The following is a 12,239-nucleotide window of genomic DNA, read 5'->3' on the forward strand; positions in this document are numbered from 1 at the left end:
TCCCCTGGAAACCTGTCTCGTCTCGTGGCCCTGATTAAACTGCCAATAGAATTCTCTAATCAGTTATCTGAGGGTGGGAGTCACATCTGGAGTAGGGCCAGACCCATCTGTGCAATTTGGGGCAGGAAGGAGGGAAAGGAGGGGCAGGGAAGCATGAGATACCCTCCCCTAGGGTCAAGGAGAAGGGGAGCAGAAGGAGAAGCCAGGGTCAGGCCCAAGGAGCCAGTGCCTAGAGATGACCTCCCACCATCCCTCCCCCATGAGGGCCACAGAGGCTGACCTGGCCGAGGGCGCCGACGGCACAGGGTTGAGTTAGGGCGAGCCTGGAGTCCACCAGCCCACCCAGGGGCGGCTCCTTCCCTGGGATGCTGTTGTAGTAATTGTGTTCTGTTTCCTCCTCGTCCCCCCAGGCCGACTCCTCGGGCCTGGTCAGCCTGGGGACAGACAGCAAGAAGGAGCACAGGCAGGGACCTCAGGTCTCAGGGGCAGAGAGAGAGGGAGCTCCTGCCAGGACGCCAAGGCTGCGTGGCTGGAGCTTTGCTCGGTGGGCCGGGCTGAGCTGAGCCCCTTCCTGCTCTGGGCCAGTGCGCTTTCCTCCTCTGTAAGATGGGACCTCACACTCTTTCCAGTGCCTTCTAGAAACTACAGCTGGTCTCCACTCCCTTGCGCCCACCTCTGCCCACCCCACCCCCACCAGGCAGCACACACAGGGTGCCGGTCTGGCAGGATGGGAGTGCCCTCAGCTCCATCTGGCCCTGCAAGGGCCCCTGTAGAAATTGATCAGGCGACTGCGGTTCCTGACAGCCAGACGGGGGAGGCTGTTATCAGTGTTTATCAGGCACGAGGGTGCAGGCAGCAGAGAGGGCCCCGCGAGCGGACACGATGGACACGTGAGCCCGTGTGGCGCAGGCATGCTGGTGAGGGGCTGAACGGAGGAGAAGCGCACGGCAGCACGTACTCCTGCAGACGCTCCCTATTCCTTAACGCGAGCACGTTTGTACGTCTAACACGTTCACCTGTCCGTCACTTAGTCTGGCAAGTTTCCACCCAGTGAGCTACTAAGTAGCTAAAAGCGGGGCTCAGCAAGTCTGGCCCCCGCCTGCATGCGCCGCAGCCTAGGAGCCAAGAATGCTTCCTACTCTTTTAAACCACAAAACTTTTAAGCGATTAGGAGAACATCCAAAGAACGATATTTGGTGACACGTGAAAATTACATGAAATTCCGAATTTAGCGCCTTTAAATACACTTTTGCTGGCAGGCAGCCCTTTGATCCTTTCACGTATGGTCCCCAGCCGCTCTTGCTACAATGGCTGAGGCAGGTGTTCTGGCCCAGGAAGCTGAACACACCGACTGGCCCTTTTGCAGAAGCGTTGGCCACACCCGTCCAGGCTGGTGATGACCACAGCCGCTGACTGGCTCCCCTAATCCTCACCTCAGCCCGGGCGCGGGCTGTTTTCACCCGGCTTTTACAGAGGAGGGTGTGGCGACCGGGCAGTGGAGCCGCGTGCCCACTGGGAGCGGAGAGGGAAGGAGGGACAAAGCGAAGGCCCACACCCGGGGTGGAGATGGTGAGCGCAGGGACTGCGCGTCTGGCCTTGGTCAGGTGGCACGATGTCTCTGGGAAGACGTGGAGGACGTGGCCTGGTACCTTTCCGGGGGCAGGACCACCCTGGGGGGGCTGTGCAGGTACTGTTTGAAGCGCAGCTCGAAGGCTTGGCCCACGGTGCTGATGATGCTCTGGGCGAGGCCCTCACAGCACTCCAGGATGTGGCAGGCTGCAGAGGGTCACGGTCACGTAGCATCAGCGTAGCCTCGGCCCCCTGGCACAGCAGCCCACAGGGCCCCCGCCCGCCCCCACTGGGACCTCACCTCTCTGGTTGATGGGATCCTTGGCTACGTAGGCCACATAATCAGTCATGTCCTGGGGGAGAGAGAGGACAAGTGGGAGGGCTGGACCTGCCGGGGCCACCCCGGCCTGGTAAGGGGGCAGGGGTGGATGGGCATGGGGCCGTAGGGGACAGACAGGACCAGAAGTCTACCCCCCCAGTCCCTGGCCTTACCGTGTCACCTCCCGACGCAAAGGAGATAGACTGCATGTGGTGGTTGGCAATGACCTGGCGGGAGAGAGACACAGTCATGGGGGGCCACAGTCCTGGGGCCGGGGAAGGGGGCAGGCTCACCAGGCCAGGGCCACAGAGAAGCGACCAGGAAAGGGCTGGAGTCAGAATGGGTACCAGGGTGACCAGGAGAGCAGCTGGATGGGGAACGCCCACCACCCTCACACGTGCATACTTCTGACACCCAGACACAGACGCACGGACATGCCCGCAGACGTGCACAGACACACGGACAGCCCACAGATGTGCACAGACGCACAGAAATGCCCGCAGCTGTGCACAGACACACGGCCCAACTGTGCCCTCCTACACACAGATGCTCACACATGCAGTCACACACACTCAAGCCCATCTTTGCTCCCTCACGCCTGGTGCTCTGGCCCGCGCGTCCGCCCAGACACACACCGCGGACGGCGCACTAATCTGGCACAGCCAATGCAGCCATGGAGGCTTGGAGGAGACACAGGAGGGAAGAGCCAGAGGCTCTGTTCTGGCACCAGCGCCCGGGCATCGTCATCTGTGTGCTCATTTGCCTGCTCATTTGCATGCGCATTTGCATTTGCTTGCTCATTTGCATGCTTGTTTTTGGTGCACACTTGCAGGCCTGTTTCCGTGTTCATTCGCGTGCTCATTTGCATCCATTTGCCACCTCCCATTGCTGTCCTCAGTGTTCATGTTCCTTCAGGGCCCAGGGAGCAGTGGCCGCCTCACCAGGTGCTCCACAGATGCCCTGCTTGGGCTCCCTCCGCGGTGCCCCCACATCACCGCTCTTCCCAGGCTCACAGTGCTGTCTGGACAAGTCCTAACTCCCCACCACGAACCTCACTGACCTCTCCAGCTCTGTCTCCCCACAGGGTGACCTATGCCTGGGACATCTCTCCTCACCTCCTCCCTTGGAGCCAGCATCACCGCCTCCAGGAAGCCCTTCGTGACACCCCTGCTAGGTTACAGTGCCCTGTGCACACCTACAGCACCCCCTTGCCTGGCCTCACAATGCTTTTTAGAATTTGTAATTATTCCCTTATCTGTGCAATATTATTTTGCTGGATTGTTTCCACTAGAAGATTCCCGGCCAGGGCTCTCACCCTCAGCACTGCTGACAATGGGGGGGGGGGGGGGCCATCTCGGCGGGGGTGTCCTGGGCACTGTGGGGGTTCAGCAGCCTCCCTGCACCCCACCCCCGCACTCGTGCCAACTGTGAGTGCCATGAGGGCAGCTCGGCTCCTGGCTCAGGCGGGGCCTCGGCACATCTCCAGGTGAACATGTTCACACACAGCCCCACACCTGCCATCTCTCCAGCTTTGCCCACGGGACCCTGGACCTGCCCTGCACGGGGGGGCTGCTGGGGGCTGAGGACACGGGTGGCGGCACTCACCTGGCGCGTGGCAGGCACGGACAGGTTGAGGCCGTCGGTGGAGATGCTCACAGCGATGCTCATGCCAGCGAAGCGCAGGTTGGTCTTGCCCAGGATGGAGGCTAGCGCCTTGTTCGGGGCCTGGGGACAGGGCAAGGGGCAGTGCTGGGCCTGCAGAGTGGGGAGCCCAGGCACTGGGAAAGCTGGGGCAGCAGAGGGGCTCCAGCTGGGGCAAGGTCCAGGAAGGCCACGGCGCCCCCCCCCCCCGCTCCAACCACACCCACCAGGACCACAAGCCCGTCACCCACCTTCTTCTTCCAGGAGCCCCGGATGCCAGGCACTGCCTCATGGAGCCGGTTGATGGCTTCCCTGTGTGGGGGGTTGTAGGAGGAGGCTTAGTGAACTCGGAGGGGGGCTTGGGGAGGGGGTAGGAGCTCAGGGAGTGTGGGGGGCAGAAGCCATAGGCAGAGAAGGTACTTGGATCCTGAGCTGGGAAGGGGCTCACAGGAGGGAGGGAAGCGGGTACCTGGAGAGAGGAGGGAGGAACAGAGCCACGGACCGGGGGCTCTCAGCCCCCAACCCGTTTGTACCCGGCAGATACCCAGGCACATACCGACCTCAGCTCTTGCCCTCTGGGGCTTCCTTCTCAGTGATCAACACATCCCTGGGCCATGGCCCAACTCCAAACCACAGGGGTGAGATTCAGGGGAGCCAACGACATAGGGCCTCAGCCTGGACCCCAAGTGTCATGCGGCCACAGGCCAGCCAAGATCCCCAGCTGTGGCATGAGAGCGTGACCTCTGCTCTGGGCTCGCCAGACTAAGACACAGACCTCTGTGAAACCGCTAGCCCCGGGGAGGACTGGGACTTCACGGGCCCTGAAGGTCAGAGGGACCGTGCTGGGCCCCAAGTGGCCGGGGCCCTCACACCCGGCAGGCGCGAAGGCGAAAAGGCGCGGCGGGAAAGGTCTTGCTGCTCAAACAGCGAGATGTGGAGACACCACACAGCCCGACACCCCACCTCCCGTCCCAGGAGACATGAAAACACACGTGCACACAAAACCTGTGCACGCGCGTTCACAGCAGCACGAGTCACAACAATCACCAAAAGGTCGAAGCCACCCAAGTGTCCATTGACAGGTTGACAAACAATGCGTCCACCACGTAGGCAAAGGTCCACAGAGGAACGTGTCCATCGCGCACGCGCACATCACTCAGGTGTGTCCACCGCGCATGCGCACATCCACAGAGAAAAGCGACCACCGTGCACGCACGTGTCACTCAGGTACATCCACCGCCCACGCGCACGTCCACAGACGAACGTGTCCACCCCGCACGCGCACATCACTCAGCCCGGAGCAGGCGCGAGAGGCACCCGCACCCGCCGCCCAGCGGGCAGACCCTGGACACACGACGCTCAGGGAAGGAACCAGACACGAGAGGCCACACGGGGTGTGAGTCCGCGTCTGGGAAACGTCCAGAACAGGCACACCTCTGTGAAGAAACCAAAACACATCGAGTTGTGGACTTTAAGTGCGTGAATTGTTTGATGTGTGAATTACAACTCAGTAGAGTGTTTTTATGTCTACAGTGAATGGCCTGTTTTCACATGCAAAAAGACATCCATCCTGGGACGCCTGGGTGGCCGGGCTCAGGTCATGATCTCACAGGGGTCCATGCGTTCGAGCCCCACGTGGGGCTCTGTGCTGACAGCTGGCAGCCCTGCCCCTCCCCCGCCCACGCTCTGTCTCTGTCTCTCTAAATAAATAAATAAATAAATAAATAAATAAATAAATAAAACATTAAAAAACAAAATGGACGTGGATCCCTAAGCCTCTTCATGACTCATTCCTGGCAGCTCAGAGCATCACGAGATCGATGTGCTTTGCACCAAAAAAAGCAGGGACAACGGAGGTGCCACCCAGAACCAGCTCCTAGCCCCTTCCAGGCCTGACCTGAGCCCTAGCCGGACACCAGCCAGCACCCGCGGGTCCAGCACGCCTGTGGAATTCGCACACGGCAAGGCGGCAGGTGTCATTTCTATTAGAATCCGGGGTCTGGGGAGCAGAGACAACTGGACGGCAGGACAGAGCTGGAACTCAGCTTATGCCCCGCCACAAGGCCATTCTCAGTCCCGCCACACTGTTCTCCAAGCTGTGAGGCAGGAGGGAATGTCGCTGCGCAGACTGTCTGAGCGGCTACTGCCACCTCTCCAAAGCCTCACATCAGCCCTCCCTCAGCTGCCCCGAGGCCCTGGCCCCACAGCAGCCGGTCTCAAAGGCTCACCTGGTCACCTGGGTGCGAGTGTTAAAATCCAGAGAGCGCATGGAGCGGAGGACTTCGATGCAGCCCATGTACTAAGAGAAGAGAGAAGAAGCAATTAGCAGGCAGGCCCTAAGCACGAGCCCAGCAGAGCCTGGGTCGGGTGACAAGTGAATCCAAGCCCTCCCTGCAGCGAGCTCTTCACCCTCGTCTCCAGCCCCGTCCTCAGCAACGTCCAGCTTTGCTGCCTCAGGGCCTTTGCACCTGCTGCGCCCCCTGCTGCTCCCTTTCCCCATCTTCGTGTGCACTGGTTCCTTCCCCGTCTCCAGGCTCAGTGTCACCTCCTCAGAGAGGACCCCCTTCCCTGATGCTAAGCAAGTTGACCCTCCAGGCTCAGTCTCGCTTTGGCTTAACCATCAGCTGCTTGTTCTCCCTTCCTGTTCCATTAGAGTGTGAGCCCAGGAAGACCAGGATGGTGATGCTCCTGTCACTACTGTAGCCCCAGAACCCAGCACAGGGCCTGCAAGCAGACTGGGAGGAAACCATCTGGCCTGTGAAACCCAGCGCATTGACTGTCTGGCCCTTTACAGGGAAAGTTTGCTAACTCCTGCCTAGGCCACCATGTCCACGGAAAGGTAGTTCAGACCCTCCAAGAGACAATGCAGAGGGACAGAGGAGGTAGAAACAGTCAGCAGAGCTCCCAGACTGCTTCGACCACAGCCAAGGGAGGGGGAGCGGGGACCAGACTAGGGCCACAAGCCTCTTTCCAGCTAGTGCCTGTGTGCTGGGGGGCATCTGGCACAGCATCTTGAGGGCCACGTGGCAGCAGCACCTGTCCTGTGATTCCCTGTCTGTGCAACGTCCAGACAAGTAAATCCACAGACACAGAGAGGGTTGGCAGGTGCCAGCAGTTAGGGGAGGGGAGGGGATGATGGCTAATGAGGACAGGTTTCTTCTAGGGTGACGGAATGTCCTGGAACCAGATAATGGTGATGGTTGCACAACCTTGCGAATGTACTAAATACTATTAAACTTTGTACACTTTAACATGGTTAATGGTCGGGGTGCCTGGGTGGCTCAGACAGTTAAGCGTCCGACTTCAGCTCAGGCCATGATCTCGCGGTTTGTGAGTCCGAGCCCCATGACGGCCTCTGTGCTGAAGGCTCAGAGTCCGGAGCCTGCTTCAGATTCTGTGTCTTCCTCTCTCTCTGCCCCTCCCCCACTTGTACTCTCCCTCTCAGAAATAAACATTAAAAATTGTTTAAATAAAATAAAATGTTAATTTTGTCAATTTTACCTCAATGTTTTAAAAATCATAGATGCCCATACATTTTGACCTTGAAACTCCATTTTTAGGACTTTAGCCCCCAGATACATCAGCCCAGGGACTGCCCGTGTGTTCACAAGTCACTGTGTGGGGTGGCCCATGCTCTGCCCGCTCCACGGGGCTCCGAGCACAGGACTACAGGGAGACAGGTGGACAGGTGCTTGGTGCCCCGATGGATCTGCGCTTACCCACTCCCTTTGCCCTTGGGCCCCCCCCCTGGTGCGGGCACCAGGGGCTGGCTCCCTACACCTGGCCCTCTTCCGTGTCTCCTGCCTCAGTCTCCCCTCAGGGAGAGCTTTTGCACACGCACCCCCTTGCTGCTGGGACCTGTAGAACTGAACAAATCAGCAAGAAATTAGAGACACCCTAAAACAACACATTTGGGCTTGTGCGATCCAATACATGACTGCAGGCCAACTGGAATTCCCACTAAACGATGAATATTTCTTAGTGTAAGTATGCCCCAAATAGTGCAGGGGACATACTTACGCCAAAAATTATTGGTATTCGTTGGAACTTTAAATTTAACTGGGGGCCCTGTATGCTTGCTAAATCCAAACAAATCGTTCTTGAAATGCAAGAGTATGCATTTGTAAAAAGAGACAAGAATTGTTTACTTACAAGAAATTATCTCCAAGGTATATTATTAAACAGCAAGAACAAGGTGCAGAATAGAGGTCATGGTGAGTCACGATTCCCTCGGACAAGGGGTCAAGGGGGAAGATGTGCACACATGCGAGTATACACAGTGCGAGTAGATGAGTAATTCTAGCAGATTCTAGCATGGTAAAGTGGTTGTTTCCAGGGGAGAAACCGCATGCTGTTGGCAGACTGAAACTATGCTCACAAGCCGTCCCTCACCCCATTGCCTCCTCCCCTCCCCGTCCCTACCCACCCCCATCCCTCCCTCTATCCCTCCCCCTATCCAGGCCCTTGTATGTCAGGAAAGATGACACATGTCACGAATGGCACGTCAGGAAAGGTGACGCAGCCAAGGCCTAAAAGGCCCTTGTGCCCTGGAGCTTGTCCCCTCACTAGTCCCAGGTCCCTGAGATCCTGCTAGGCCAGCCTGCTCTGTGAGAACAGACACGTCCCCATCCCTATCATCCCAGCTGACACTGGCCAACTGCCATGGGAATGAAGAGATCGGCTCAAGCTGACCCACAAAACCACAAAAAAATAACGTTTGTTGTCCCACACTAGACTGTGGGATGATTTGCTACACAGCGACTGCTACCTGAGGTAGTGACCAGAAGACAAGGGGCAAGGCAAACAAAGACCCAGGCAGAGGGAATGGCAACTACAAGGCCCACGCGTGAGAACAAGTTTGAAGAGGCTGCAGGCTCACTCCAGTGTAGCTAGAGCAGAGCACAAAGAGCTAAGAAGGATAGCAGGATCTAGGCAAGAAGGCTGCAGAGCCCTGGGGCTATGCTGAAGGTCTGGGTTTCATGCTGGGCAAGCTGGGGAGGCATGGGAGAGTTTTAAGTAGGGAAGTGAACAGATCTGTTTCACCTTCTCTTGGGTGGATGGATGGATGGATGGATGGATGGGTGGATGGATGGATGGGTGGGTGATGGATGGATGGTGGATGGATGCATGTAAGGGTGACGGATGGACAGATGGATGGATGAGTGAACAAATGGATAATGGATGGGTGGAAGGGAAGATGGCCGGCTGGCTGGCTGGCTGGCTGGATGGATGATGGATGATGGATGGATGGATGAACAGGTAGACCGATGGACAGATGGACAGATGGACAGATGGATGGGCACGGCCTATATGCCAGGCATGTGTTACACACAGGGGACCTCAAAGGGAATTTGCCATGGTCCCTGCTCCGAGGAGTAGATCTGCACACTGGGAGGACAGCTTTGGTGGGTTTCGGTGTTCTAGGCCCAGGTTCTGATTCCCATACCACCTAATTCCCTAGACTCACCTAATTCATGCCAGCCCTCCCTAGCCGTGAGGCTGAAGTCCTCCAGTGTGCCCCCGGCCCTTCCTTAGATGAAGGGAAGGGGGAACTCACACAAGAGGGGATACAAAGGGGCCGCCCTGGGACAGATCCCTACAGGGCCAGGCGGGCGAGGCCAGCAGAGAGGTGAGCCCCCCCACACTGATGGATCACAACCCACTTATCACACAAGCATGCTGCACACATTACTTCTCTTAATGACAGCACTCACGTCCCCGTGCTGGAATGACCACTGTTAGGTGGAATGGCCACTCTCAGGAAACAGAGGCCCAATGAGGCTCAGTAAAAGTCATAAGCTGGTAGGTGCAGATGCGGGGTTTGAACCCGTGCCCTTAGGCTCTGGAGTCTCCCCACTGCACAACAGGAAGGAATGGGGACTGGGCTAAACTGCATATTCCATAGCCAGAGGGCCCAGTGCTGCCAGACACCTGACTCTTCTTTAAAGAGACAAGAAATCCAAGACTTTGGAGCCAGAGCAGGCGCCAGGCTCTGAGCTGTGAGCACAGAGCCCGACGCGGGGCTCAAACTCACGGACCGGGAGATCGTGAGCTGAGCTGAAGTCGGACACTTAACCGACTGAACCCCCAGGTGCCCCTTCCCACTGCCTTCTCTTTAAAAGTAAAAATTCAGGGGTGCCTGGGGGGCTAAGCCTCTGACTTCGGCCCAGGTCATGATCTTACAGGTCGTGAGTTCGAGGTCAGGGTCAGGCCCGTGCTCACAGCTCAGAGCCTGGAGCCTGCTTCAGATTCTGTGTCTCCCTCTCTCTCTGCCCCTGCCCCACTCGTCCTGTGTCCCCTTCTCTCAAAAAATAAATACACATTAAAACAAACATAAAGACAAGGCCGTGGGAGAAGATCCGAGGTCAAATTCAGCCTTGGGTCTGCCAGCGAGTGTGACCTCTGTCCTAGAAGCACAAACTCACCGAACGTCAGCCGTGGTGTGTTGGAGGCTGGCCCCCTGAAGGTGGACACACGTGCTCACCGCTGGAGCCTGTGGATGGGATGGGCCCCAAATCCAAGACAAGTGTCCCAGTAAGACACAGGCAGAGGGAGGTGTGTGAGGCTGGAGGTGGAATGTGGAGAATTCGAGAGGCCAGCACCTCCAGAATCCGGGAGAGCCGGGACAGGTGCTTCCCTCCGGGCCTCAGAAGCAACCAGCCTGCCCGGCTGGGTCTCAGACCCCGAGCCCCGGGACCAGGAGAGAACACTCTTGTGTTTTAAGCTGCCTCGTTTGTGCTAATGTGTTGCAGCCGCCCCAGGACACTAATGCGGAAGGTCAGGACACCCCTGAATGGCCCTGCGTCAGGGCAGCCCAGAGCCCACCCCAGGACGCCACAGGGAAGGGGTGATTTACCAGTCGGGGAACTGAGGCCCAGAAGGGGACGGGGCCAAGCTCCCACCACCCTCGTCTACCTCCTCAAGTCGTGCCACACGGCACATACTATTGTTCACTTAACATTTCATTTTAAATAAATTCCAATTATAAACATAACCGGGTTTATTTTTCAAGGAAATGGCAGGAAATGACTCAAATTTTCGTCAACGAACAAATCGACACGACGCGTCCCCCGAGCACGCGCACGTCCCTCGGCCGCGAGCAAGAGCGAGGCGCCCGCCCCCGCCGCCCCGCGGACGGACCCCGAACACACGACGCTCAGGGAGGGAACCCGACACGAGAGGCCACGCGAGGTGTGAGTCCGCGTGTGTGAAACGTCCAGAACGGGCTCATCCACGGACGGGAGGGGGGCTTGTGGGGGCCGGGGGAGGGGAAGGGGAGTGAGGGTGAATGCTAATGGGGACAGGGCTTCCTTTCAGGGTGAGGAATGTCCTGGGATTAGATCATGGTGAGGGTTTCACAACTGTATAAATGTACTAAAAATCTGAACTGTACAATTTAAGCGGGCACATTTTATGGTACTGAATTATATCTTTCTTTTTTTTTTTTTTTTTTTTTTTTTTTTTTTTTTTTTTTAGCTTATATGAGGAAGAGAGGAGACCGCCTTTTGCACCATCAGACTCGGGTTTGATGCGCAACAGTGTTTTCCTAACGGCCACTGAAGTAAACATCATTACCGGAACGGGACGCATCCATCCAGGCAAGAGCTGTCGATTTCTGCTACGACAAATCAGTGGGAGCGTGTTGGGAACCAGGCTGTTTGCACAGCCTCTCAACCCCCCTCCCCAGAAAGGTTCTAGAACAGACAAAACCAAACTATGCTGGTGGGGGTGGGGAGGCTGCAGGCCCCTGGGGGGACGCGCGGGCACATCTGCTTTGGTGTTGCTGCACTACAGGTGCCCAAGCAGACACGATGAGCTTGACACGCCCTCACACGCTTTATGCTTGTCACCCTTAAGTTTTAAAGGTCGGATTAAAAAAAAAAAATACACAGGGGCGCCTGGGTGGCGCAGTCGGTTAAGCGTCCGACTTCAGCCAGGTCACGATCTCGCGGTCCGTGAGTTCGAGCCCCGCGTCGGGCTCTGGGCTGATGGCTCGGAGCCTGGAGCCTGTTTCCGATTCTGTGTCTCCCTCTCTCTGCCCCTACTCCGTTCATGCTCTGTCTCTCTCTGTCCCAAAAAAAAAATAAATAAACGTTGAAAAAAAGAAATACACACACTACATCCCCGCAGACACTAATTACAAAGGAAATAAATTCACCAGTGTGACGGTGTGTCCGTGTCCTGGGGCCACTGTAACAAAGCACCACAATCCGGACAGCTTAGGACGACAGGAATTTATTTTCTCTCAGTTCTGGAGGCCAAACATCGAAACCCAAAGCGTGGGCAGGGCCACACTGCAGCCGAGGGCTCCAGGGGAGCTGACGCTTTGCGTCCTCCAGCTTCTGACGGGGGTGGCCGGATGTCCTCGGCTGCCAGGCACACTCCAGTCTCTGCCCCTGTCGTCACATGTGTGTCTGTGTCCAACTTCTCTCCTTTTAGGACACCGGTCGTGTAGATTTACGGCATCCTGTCATCTAAACTAGATTACGTCTGCAAAGACCCTATTTCCAAAGAAAGTCACATTCTAAGGCTCTGGCAGACACGAATTTGGGGGAACGCCATTCGTACCAGTACACCAAGCGATCCAAGTTTCCAGAACCGGTATCGGGACTGGCACCCGTCCCTGCCTCCTGCTTTGCTCAGTGGGGAAGACACAGGTCTGTGCTGCTCGCCCAGAACGCACAACCTGAGCCCAATCGTGAGCAAACAC

The 12,239-nt window shown here is 57.2% G+C and overlaps 1 protein-coding gene across 2 annotated transcripts in view; it reads right to left on the minus strand.

Annotated features, from left to right (window-relative positions):
- The window catches only part of SHC2 (SHC adaptor protein 2), a 29,298-nt gene that overhangs the window by 9,864 nt on the left and 7,195 nt on the right, over positions 1 to 12,239 (minus strand). For both annotated transcript variants that reach the window (XR_003965030.1, XM_030297455.1), the window contains exons 2-8: positions 5,758 to 5,828; positions 3,781 to 3,841; positions 3,494 to 3,613; positions 2,062 to 2,115; positions 1,871 to 1,922; positions 1,650 to 1,776; positions 281 to 434 (exon numbers count right to left, since the gene is read on the minus strand). Coding sequence is in view for 1 of the 2 variants with exons in the window: in XM_030297455.1 (XP_030153315.1) it covers positions 281 to 434; positions 1,650 to 1,776; positions 1,871 to 1,922; positions 2,062 to 2,115; positions 3,494 to 3,613; positions 3,781 to 3,841; positions 5,758 to 5,828 (639 nt within the window). In the remaining variant the exon portion in view is untranslated. The remainder of the gene's footprint in view (positions 1 to 280; positions 435 to 1,649; positions 1,777 to 1,870; positions 1,923 to 2,061; positions 2,116 to 3,493; positions 3,614 to 3,780; positions 3,842 to 5,757; positions 5,829 to 12,239) is intronic.

This window comes from Lynx canadensis, chromosome A2 (genome assembly GCF_007474595.2).
Source record: "Lynx canadensis isolate LIC74 chromosome A2, mLynCan4.pri.v2, whole genome shotgun sequence".
Lineage (NCBI taxonomy): Eukaryota > Metazoa > Chordata > Mammalia > Carnivora > Felidae > Lynx > Lynx canadensis.